At 35.8% G+C, this 12,055-nt stretch overlaps 1 protein-coding gene across 6 annotated transcripts in view; it reads right to left on the reverse strand.

The window, feature by feature from the left end:
* The window catches only part of LOC131682817 (homer protein homolog 2), a 345,497-nt gene that overhangs the window by 168,563 nt on the left and 164,879 nt on the right, over positions 1 to 12,055 (reverse strand). Inside the window, exon 7 of one of the 6 annotated variants that reach the window (XM_058964581.1) lies at positions 7,435 to 7,456. The exons of the other annotated variants lie outside the window; for them this stretch is intronic. Within the exon in view, the coding sequence (XP_058820564.1) occupies positions 7,451 to 7,456 (6 nt within the window). The 3' untranslated portion in view covers positions 7,435 to 7,450. Of the gene's footprint in view, positions 1 to 7,434; positions 7,457 to 12,055 lie in introns of those variants that run through there. 6 annotated transcript variants of the gene reach the window in all.

Genomic DNA, 12,055 nt, shown 5'->3' on the forward strand with positions numbered 1-12,055 from the left:
CCGCGTAAGGGGTAAACCCAGCCACCCCGAAGCAAGACAGAAGAGTGAGTGTATAGGCATATAAGTGGACTGCCTCATGCCAAGATGGGAGGGTCGTAGCGTAGTATGTTGGAACTTAGCTATCGATGCCTCATGGCGTGGCAGAGGAGTGAAAGGGTGAGCATCCAAGTCAGTCTCACACGGCATGTTAAGGGTGAGCACAAAAGTCAGCCTCACATGGTATGGTAGAGGCTAGCACAAAAGTCAGCCTAGCAAGGAATGAAAAAGGTGAGCACACAAGTCAGCCTCGCATGGTATGTCAGAAGTGGGGCCCAAGAAAAATGTCCCACATGGGATGCCAGGGGGAGTGACAGAGGTATAATAGAGTGGCACGATCGAGAGTGAATCAGGTGATAGGGTGAGCACCCAAGTCAGCCTCACATGGTATAGGTGAGGCGAGCACAAAAGTAAGCCTAGCAAGGAATGAGTAAGGTGAGCACACAAGTCAGCCTCGCAATGAACGAAAAAGGTGAGCTCAAAAGTCAGCCTCATGTGGAGTGTTTGAGAGTAAACAAGGTGCGATAGAGAGAGCACCCAAGTAAGCCTCATACAGGACGTATGAACGCGTGAGTTAGAGTGAATGAGTACATTAAGTATAGCCATCCCCCCAGAAGTAATACCGAGAGGTAGTTCCTGGGAGGAACGATGGCGGAGCCCAATGGAGTTTAGTCAGTATTAATGGCAGCGTCACCATTCGAGCCCGACACGTCCCCCAGTACACCTCGTGTGGTAGCTTGGACACCTACCAATAGCACGTGTACTGGGCTAAGACGTAAAGGTCTTCTCCATTGTAAAAAAACTACGCTTGCGAAGTCAAGTTTCGACCTTACTAGTCCAATATATATAGACAGAATAGCGTGAGGGTCGTCCAGTTCACGCCCGAAGCGCCTGACTAAAGCGAACAGTTGCAGGCAGTCCTTTACAACTTGATCGATGTGTGTGTTGAAAGAAAGCGAGCGATCGAAGGTTTTTCCCAAGTCCTTAACGGTATCAACACGAGAATTGTAGTATTCAGGTATTGGTATACAAAAAATACAGGACTGATTTTCCTAGAAAATGTCATTACTGAGCACTTGCCAGGATTGACGCACAATCCGCTCTCTTCGCAAAAGGTTCCGAAATTAGCCAAATCTTGTTGCAGGATTTGACAATCCGCAATAGTTTTAATAGGATAGAAAATTTTTACGTCGTCTGCCCGAGCAAATACTCATGGGTTCAAACACCACATAGCCCCTTGAAAAGACCTTAAACATGGTCCGTGCCAAAATTCACAACCATCAAGACACCATAAAATGGTCTCGATAACCCATAAATACACCAACATATGGTATTTTGTATGGGATCTACCGGACCATGGTGATGGTGTTTTCATGGGTTGAACCCATTTCAAACACCCATGTCAAACCCCATGAGCATGGGTGTATTATGGGCTTTTCGTTTGCTCGGGTGCGTAGATTAAAATAATGGCGTTCGTGATGAGTTGTGGCAATCTGGTCATAACCATTACAAATAATATTACAAATCTATATCTATCTATCTATCTATCTATATATATAAAAGTCAATGTTTGTATGTATATGATTTATGGACTCCCAAACGGCTTAACCGATTGCCGTAAAAATTTATACATAGTAGGCATTTTTTATGGAGCGTGTTTGTGTGCTATTGTTTGTGGATTATCTGCCCGCCAGATGGCGCTTCAGAACAAATTGTGTTTTCTACTACTTCGTTGAAAGTCGCAGCAACGCGCGATGGGTATTAGCTAGTAATAAATAAAAGTGGGCCCAAATGACTCCCCCACGCCAGAGTCAACAGTAAACGTTTTGGATGCAATGTTATGTACTTTGACAAATTGAATTCTACTCATCAAGTACGATGTCAGCCAATTGAACAGTGGGCCGTGAATTCCAAAGTCAGATGCCACTTTCAGCACTCTATCGATTCCAACAGCATCAAACGCCTTGCTCATATCGGTATAGATGCAATCTACCTGATATCCTCTTAAAATGTAACTTGTCACTAACGAGGCAAATTCACACAGATTCGTTACCACTGTTTTACTTTAACCCGTTTTATTAAAAATAGATCCATTTTATTTTAAAAAACTGCATCCGAGGGGCAAGCACTAGCAGGTTTGAGTGCGTCGTATTGAAAATACCAAAACCGACTTTTTAACCGAGGGCTGAGATGTATACCATACCATTCTATTGAGTTCGTCGAGATCAGAAAATGACTGTTTGCGTATTTATGTGTGTGTCATGTGTCATTTAAACTCAATTTTTCTAGAGATGACTGAACCGATTTACACAAGCACAGTTTCAAATGAAAGGTATACTGCCGATAATCGCAAGTCAGTCCCATATTCTACGAGTTTCCCTACCTACATGGAAGTTGCGGGTTGAAGAGTGAGGTCACACAGAGAATTCTTATATAAACACTAATGATCAATCAATGTAATAATCAAAGTCATATGTGACCACATTGTCAACCTATGACGGTTTTTGATGCCCCAGGGAACTCGCCTAGTTCCTAAGCTAAGGGGCCATACACTAATTACGTAAGGGCATATGGGGGGAGGGGGAGTTTCAAAATATCTTACAAATTCTTATCTGAGGGGAAGGGTTAAAGCAAGTTTAAAAAATTAAATCCATGAGGAAAATATTCTTTTTAAAAGGAAAGAGAACTATTTTCATTTGTACCATATAATCCTTGTAAATCAATCAATATGAGTAATTTTTTGGCTCTTGGTTGTACATTTTTCTGTTCGAGAACTGGAGTCACAATATGCCTTACAAGTTAAGAAGTGTTGATACCCTTCGTGTTGTTAGACCAACTTTGTTCTTTTCAAACATTTGATTCAAATCCGCAAGGTATCTGGAAAATGTTCTAACATGCGATTGTCAAAGATCTTGAATGTAGAATATTTCCAGAGTGTGAACTGTATTTTAATTCAAGAAAATTCGAAGATGGTTAACTCGGAGCTATGCGTACGATAAGCGTCACAGCTGGAACTCAGAATAGATTCATGCCAGAAGAGGTTATAAACTCTTTTAAATTCTACATCACAAGAAAATAGACTCAAAGGAAGTGGAATATAGCAAAGCAGATCATGTGGACCAAATTGGAGTCACTGAATATCTGACAACAGTTATTCTTTCTACTGGGCGAGATTGGCATGCAATTAAAATTCTGCAGATGATTACAGTTAAATTTTGTCATGAGTTTTTTTGTAATAATTCTATACATATCGTTTTCGCTATAATAAATTTGATGAATTAACAATTCGATTTTTTAATTACGATAATCATGATAAGATCTTATATAGGGGGAGGGGGAGTTCACCAAAATCTTGCGAACTCTTATCTGGGGGGAGGGGGAGGTTGAAAAGCTCTAAAAAAGCCTTACGTAATTAGTGTACGGCCCCTAATATCACATCTTTTTCTCTGCGAATTCGTGACCGTTTTTACAAAATTGATTTCAATTGAAAGATACAGTAATCCCATTGACTGCATTGAATTTAATTCGGTTCTGACTTTTGGTTCCGAAGTTTTGGGTTGGTTAGTAAGGTCACACTGGAATTTCCCATAAAAACTGTTATAATCGTAATACTTCAGAGGCTAAAACCAGAGAAGAGAAGAGCCACTCGAAATCAAAACTTCTCACAATTCTTTTTAAAATCACTAGCGGCAAGTGGTGTTGAAGCCCTGCAAAATACACTGTTAATCAACACATTAGTTCAAAATTATACGACGTTACTGGTAAAAATATCTAGCAAATTCATCCCCGATAATCCGACAAGTGGTCAGAATATGTTCTTCCAAATAAAAATTGTCACGTAATAATTAACCCATCTTTCAAACATTGACTGCGTTTTTGGGTTGCAAACGGATATTTTACTTTAAACATTAACCTATCCTTTTCCATCGAAAAATGAAAGTTTTAATGTTGAAGTATGGAAGCATACATTAACGTTTAAACATCGAAACCTTTGACTGCACAGTTGATTCTTAGTGCACTGACCAAGAAATATTTTCAATGGATATCTTCCCAATGGTTACTGTGTGTCCTTTCTTTTGAGAACCACCACGCAAGGACATTAAATTAAAACGCAAACAACATTTTATTAGCCAGCCATTTTCCGTTTTCCACGATTCGATATGTTTTTTGGTCCTTATAAAAGTGGAGGAAATTAGTTTATAATTATTTTCAATCTTTAATATTAAAGGCTGCTTTGTATAAATTCTCATGAGTACCTTTTTAAGGATTTAACGTCACATTTAAATTTTTACGAAATGTCACCAAGGTCTGATAGTTTTGCAATCTTGTCGCTATCTTGTTTTTTCCACAATAACCACTCAAGATGAAAAAAAAAATAAAAATACTTTCAAACAACTTTTCAGGTTCTAAAGTGGGTAAAATCTCCTAGAACACAATTAGCTGCATAGCGGGTCTTCTAAAATAATTTTGTTCGGTGAGGTACAAGTTATTTTTTATTTTCCGGGAAATAGTATTCCGCGAAATGTTTTATCCGGGAAATGATACCTTTGTGGATGTGGTATTCCGGGGAATGGTATTCCGGGAAATGACGTACAACCGCATGCTCACATAGCTATGCAATGCATGCATAGTACGCTGTCCCAAAAAAACGATGTTCGAAAAGTCATGGTGCTCATCCCTATAATGAAAGATAAGCATATTTTAAGCACTTTTGTAGAACAAATCAAGTTTCTAAAAAATCATCTAGAGGTTCCGCAAATGCGATGCAAAATTGTAATTTTTGAGCAAAATTGTCATATATAAGTGGTTTCCGCAATTTTTTCAAAGCCCAATTATTTTTTAAATATTTATTTTTCTGTGGACCTTAGCGAATAAATCCCATTTAAAAGTTTTTTACAAAAAGTGTTGATATAAATTATAGAACCTCTTAATCATAGCGAAAAAATTTTTTTAGTGAATTTTGAAGAAAATCCACACAAAATGAAGATCAATGATTTTTTTTTCAATGAACCAAAGACATTTATTGGAAAGTACTATTCATTACAAAAATTTTCAATTCAAAGTTTCAAATGAAAGGTATACTGCCGATAATCGCAAGTCAGTCCCATATTCTACGAGTTTCCCTACCTACATGGAAGTTGCGGGTTGAAGAGTGCGGTCACACAGAGAATTCTTATATAAACACTAATGATCAATCAATGTAATAATCAAAGTCATATGTGACCACATTGTCAACCTATGACGGTTTTTGATGCCCCAAGGAACTCGCCTAGTTCCTAAGCTAAGGGGCCATACACTAATTACGTAAGGGCATATGGGGGGAGGGGGAGTTTCAAAATATCTTACAAATTCTTATCTGAGGGGAAGGGTTAAAGCAAGTTTAAAAAATTAAATCCATGAGGAAAATATTCTTTTTAAAAGGAAAGGGAACTATTTTCATTTGTACCATATAATCCTTGTAAATCAATCAATATGAGTAATTTTTTGGCTCTTGGTTGTACATTTTTCTGTTCGAGAACTGGAGTCACAATATGCCTTACAAGTTAAGAAGTGTTGATACCCTTCGTGTTGTTAGACCAACTTTGTTCTTTTCAAACATTTGATTCAAATCCGCAAGGTATCTGGAAAATGTTCTAACATGCGATTGTCAAAGATCTTGAATGTAGAATATTTCCAGAGTGTGAACTGTATTTTAATTCAAGAAAATTCGAAGATGGTTAACTCGGAGCTATGCGTACGATAAGCGTCACAGCTGGAACTCAGAATAGATTCATGCCAGAAGAGGTTATAAACTCTTTTAAATTCTACATCACAAGAAAATAGACTCAAAGGAAGTGGAATATAGCAAAGCAGATCATGTGGACCAAATTGGAGTCACTGAATATCTGACAACAGTTATTCTTTCTACTGGGCGAGATTGGCATGCAATTAAAATTCTGCAGATGATTACAGTTAAATTTTGTCATGAGTTTTTTTGTAATAATTCTATACATATCGTTTTCGCTATAATAAATTTGATGAATTAACAATTCGATTTTTTAATTACGATAATCATGATAAGATCTTATATAGGGGGAGGGGGAGTTCACCAAAATCTTGCGAACTCTTATCTGGGGGGAGGGGGAGGTTGAAAAGCTCTAAAAAAGCCTTACGTAATTAGTGTACGGCCCCTAATATCACATCTTTTTCTCTGCGAATTCGTGACCGTTTTTACAAAATTGATTTCAATTGAAAGATACAGTAATCCCATTGACTGCATTGAATTTAATTCGGTTCTGACTTTTGGTTCCGAAGTTTTGGGTTGGTTAGTAAGGTCACACTGGAATTTCCCATAAAAACTGTTATAATCGTAATACTTCAGAGGCTAAAACCAGAGAAGAGAAGAGCCACTCGAAATCAAAACTTCTCACAATTCTTTTTAAAATCACTAGCGGCAAGTGGTGTTGAAGCCCTGCAAAATACACTGTTAATCAACACATTAGTTCAAAATTATACGACGTTACTGGTAAAAATATCTAGCAAATTCATCCCCGATAATCCGACAAGTGGTCAGAATATGTTCTTCCAAATAAAAATTGTCACGTAATAATTAACCCATCTTTCAAACATTGACTGCGTTTTTGGGTTGCAAACGGATATTTTACTTTAAACATTAACCTATCCTTTTCCATCGAAAAATGAAAGTTTTAATGTTGAAGTATGGAAGCATACATTAACGTTTAAACATCGAAACCTTTGACTGCACAGTTGATTCTTAGTGCACTGACCAAGAAATATTTTCAATAGATATCTTCCCAATGGTTACTGTGTGTCCTTTCTTTTGAGAACCACCACGCAAGGACATTAAATTAAAACGCAAACAACATTTTATTAGCCAGCCATTTTCCTTTTCCAGGATTCGATATGTTTTTTGGTCCTTATAAAAGTGGAGGAAATTAGTTTATAATTATTTTCAATCTTTAATATTAAAGGCTGCTTTGTATAAATTCTCATGAGTACCTTTTTAAGGATTTAACGTCACATTTAAATTTTTACGAAATGTCACCAAGGTCTGATAGTTTTGCAATCTTGTCGCTATCTTGTTTTTTCCACAATAACCACTCAAGATGAAAAAAAAATAAAAATACTTTCAAACAACTTTTCAGGTTCTAAAGTGGGTAAAATCTCCTAGAACACAATTAGCTGCATAGCGGGTCTTCTAAAATAATTTTGTTCGGTGAGGTACAAGTTATTTTTTATTTTCCGGGAAATAGTATTCCGCGAAATGTTTTATCCGGGAAATGATACCTTTGTGGATGTGGAATTCCGGGGAATGGTATTCCGGGAAATGACGTACAACCGCATGCTCACATAGCTATGCAATGCATGCATAGTACGCTGTCCCAAAAAAACGATGTTCGAAAAGTCATGGTGCTCAACCCTATAATGAAAGATAAGCATATTTTAAGCACTTTTGTAGAACAAATCAAGTTTCTAAAAAATCATCTAGAGGTTCCGCAAATGCGATGCAAAATTGTAATTTTTGAGCAAAATTGTCATATATAAGTGGTTTCCGCAATTTTTTCAAAGCCCAATTATTTTTTAAATATTTATTTTTCTGTGGACCTTAGAGAATAAATCCCATTTAAAAGTTTTTTACAAAAAGTGTTGATATAAATTATAGAACCTCTTAATCATAGCGAAAAAAATTTTGAAGAAAATCCACACAAAATGAAGATCAATGATTTTTTTTTCAATGAACCAAAGACATTTATTGGAAAGTACTATTCATTACAAAAATTTTCGTGAACAAACGTTGTGAAAATTCGGTCGAGGGGCTGAGATATAGCATTTTTAGTGAATGCTTTCATACCATGAGACTTTGCTACATTTTTTTAATTGAGCAATTTCGCAACCGTAACTTGACCAGTGTAGGCATATTGGGTGTCAAATAAAAAGGATTTTTCTCTATCTTGCAAAACTATTCCATGTGTGGAAATTATCATCTTATTCTAAGGTAGTTATTGAGAGATTTATGGGATTGTGCATGATCAAAAACTTTTTCGAATAAGCGGTGATAACACCAATCATGCTATAACCTATGTAATATTCACGATTTATTAGATTTATTTATTAATGTGAATGTATGCTAAGTCTTGTAATAAAACACTCAAATTGAAACCATTTCATATGTTATCGAATAAATATGGCATGATCAAAGTTTTAGAAGTTTAAGTTTTAGAAGTCAGTAATAATTCGTTCCTATCCGTGTCATTTTTAGAGCCATCTCGTAGAATTCTCCACATAAAGCTACTGTTATTTCAGTACGATCATTATTGTCATTTAAGGTTGAAGGAAAAATACACGAATATTGAAAACGAAAATATCAGTTTATTTCCCCGTCGATTTTCGTCAAACGCAATGGAGAAAATTGCTTATCTCGTTGTAAATTTTTGTACCAGTTTCAGTTTAAGATTTCCGAACAAACTTTGACGTGCCTGAAACGATTCATTGCAGTCCACGCTGATTGATCTATGTTAAAGGCAAATCCAGTTGTATCGGGATATTGGAATATATTTTGGGCAACGTACAGAGATTCGAACTGTTTTATTCTGATCAAGAATTTCCCAGTACTTTTCTTTTTCAAGTTCTTAACCATTGCGCAATTAATTTTATCATGGATGTCTGATTAGAGCTAAATATTTTCAACCCACGATACCAGATTATGTCATCCAAACCTAACTCCAATATTTCTATACAACTTGTCTTTAGCACAGATCAATCAGCACGGATTATCAAGAATCCTTTTAAGCAAAGTTTGCTCGGAAATCTTTAGTATGCTCGGAAAATATTTCAGTAATTAATGAACTATAGAACTTTAGCTTCATGTGAAGAATTCAACAAAGATGGCCCAAAGAATGGTATTGATAAAAACGAGTTATTACTATCGCCAAAAACAGAAAGGGCCAAAATAAATCTTCTAAAGCTTCAATCAAGCCATATGTATTCGATAACATATATAACATAACATCTCTTATATAGGGTCCCTTTTATAAGGTAATATCATATTGTGAGTTTGTCTTTTGAAGAATTACAAGACTGTAGATGTAAAATAATCCTTATTATCAACTTACAAAATTTTTATTAATGATTATGTGCGTCCAGTTGCATCACGGAGTGCCGAAAGTTTTTCAGTACCACATTAAAATTTCGTTTTTTAAAATCGTTCGATTTTTTTTTTTGGTAAATCATGTATTGGTTGAGTAGCTGGGACCTTTTAGAAGGTATTCTGATCATGAGCACGGTCATCCATAATTTCAGAGGAAAATGCCGTCGTGCGGCATTTCTCCCATACAATTGGGAGAGATGCCGCATTAAAATTGCGGGTGAGATGCCGCACTCGATGGCGGAGGATACGTAGCTAAAATGTATTTTTTTCACCTCGAAATGTCATTAAATGATCATTTGCGTCAGGTATAGATTATTAATAAGGTATATCCACAAACTAACGGACCTAACACAGTGGCATATAGGAATATGAGTCTATTTATCTATATATTTGAACGAGTGATATGTATCTAAGTATTAGTTTCTTCGGTTTATTCTTTGAAGTTTCAGGCACTAATTTTAGTAAACGCATTGATTTGTAGTGATGTTAATCTTGGGATAAAAATGAAAATTTCGACGAATTGATGCTTTTTAAAACGAATCTTTCAAGAACAAACCAAAGTTATATAAATACGTTGTTGAAGGAACCCCTACCAATATATCGCTCGTACAAACATATAAATAAACAGTACCCTTAATTAAGTTACTCCCACTTAACCGTTACACAAGGTTGCAAAAATAAAATATTTTTAAAATGTTGAATAAGAAAATGTTTCTAGAAATGGTATTACCCCCTTAAGAAAAATAAAGGTGCTGGCCGATTTATAGGTGTAATCAAACTTCATGAACTCAAAAACATCAATGATAGCTAAAAATACTTTTGTTCACCATTTTTCAGTTTGTGACCATGGTGCACCCGCACATGCAGCTTCTCTCCCGCAATGACCTTTTTTTAAAAATGTTCATGGAAATTTGATGAATTTTTTTTCATGAAAAAACCAGTTCACAGTATTCTCGAAACTTGTCGCAATTGATAAAAATGATTTTATCAAATATTGAATGGTTTACTTCGAAGCAGGATCGATTTTAAGAAATGTGCGGCATCTCTCCCCAAATTACCCTAGTACTTTCCAATACATGCCACAGTGGTCCCAAAGAGCAAAAAAGGGTTTTTTTTAGATTGCTTCAAAACGGTTGACTTTAGCAATATGGTGTCTTTGAGAAAGTTTCTTGGAGTAGAACTCCCCTTCTTTCTATCTTATCGGATTGGTGATTAATCCCCCTAATAGTGAGTTACGAAATTTATTTTCTTCAATAATTTAGATAGACAAATACTTACTTCAGCAAAGTTGTAGAGAAACTCGTTACAAACATTTTACCTGAAGACTTTAATTCTCTATCTTTTAAGCTTTTTGAGATATGGGACATTATTTGTAAAAGGCCCCTTAAAAACAGTTTTTTCATCATAAGTTTTCTTCTAGATTTTTTCCATTATGTAAATGTTCTAGAACATTGTTTGGACTTTTAAACTGCATTACTTTGCTGCAGACGGAAACGTGCTTTCGCTAGTATGTGTGGAGATATTCACGTTTTTGGATTGAAAATAGCTTTTTTTCCAATGCCGATAACTTTTAAACGGGCAAACCACTTTGTTAACAAATTAAAGTGCAAGAAAAACACAACAAATGCTGGAAAAATCAGATCTCCCCAAGGCGGCCCTCTATGGAAATACTAGAGCTAGAAGTAAGTATTTGTCTATCTGAATTATTGCAGAAAATAAATTTCGTAACTCACTATTAGGGGGATTAATCATCAATCCGATAAAATAGAAAGAAGGGGAGTTCTACTCCAAGAAACTTTCTCAAAGACGCCATATTGCTAAAGTCAACCGTTTTGACGCATGCATTTGATTTATTGAAAAAAAAAATATTGATCTTCGTTTTGTGTGGATTTTCTTCAAAATTAACTAAAGAAATATTTTTTTGGTCATGATTAAGAGGTTCTATAATTAATATAAGCACTTTTTGTTAAAAGCTTTTAAATGGGATTTATTCTCTAAGGTCCACAGAAAAATAAAAAAAAATATTTTAAAAATAATTGGACTTTGAAAAAATTGTAAAAACCATTTATATACGACAATTTTGCTCAAAAATTACCATTTTTCATCAATCGCATTTGCGGAACCTCTAGATGATTTTTTAGAAACTTGATTTGTTCTACAAAAGCGCTTAAAATATGCTTATCTTTCACTATAGGGTTGAGCACCATGATTTTTCGAACATCGATTTTTTCTGGGACAACCTAATGCACAGGCCGTTTTTATAGCATGCGAAGCGTTCGGATAGATTTCGTTCTAAGTCGATAAATGTCGATAGAACTAGAACCGCACATGTTAGATAGGAAGAAGTAAAGGGGGAAAGGAAAGTGAAGTAAGAGAAGTAGGTCAAGCAACGAAATGAATACCGTCCGTAAATAAAAATCTGTTTTTGTAATTGATGTAAAATGTGTATAATGAGTGTATTTTTGTAGTTAGTTTTCCCCCGCAATGATTGACTCGGTTTGAAAGGAGTTTCACATTGTTCCTTCAGTAGTTTCTAGTTTCCTTATTCTTTTTTTTATCCCAACCCACTGAGACGACCAAAATTCAAAATCGTTCAACACGGGTCCAACAATGGACGTTTGTTGAACGGTTATTTGGACGTTGTCCAAATTGGTCCAACGAACGTCCTTCATTGGACGATTTTGAAACCAACCGTTCTTAGAGAGAAGTCTTGGGTTGCTTGGGAACCTCAACCCTTTCCACTTCCACTCCTGAAACGTAACAGGGCAGTTTGAATTTTGGAATTGTACCTGTGATGAGACACGTGAGTGGTGGTATTTCTTGACTGGCCGAACGACGGGATTCTCCTAGTTTTCTTTTCAGCGCTATTCG

The sequence above is a fragment of the Topomyia yanbarensis genome, chromosome 2, assembly GCF_030247195.1.
Source record: "Topomyia yanbarensis strain Yona2022 chromosome 2, ASM3024719v1, whole genome shotgun sequence".
Taxonomy (NCBI): Eukaryota; Metazoa; Arthropoda; class Insecta; order Diptera; family Culicidae; genus Topomyia; species Topomyia yanbarensis.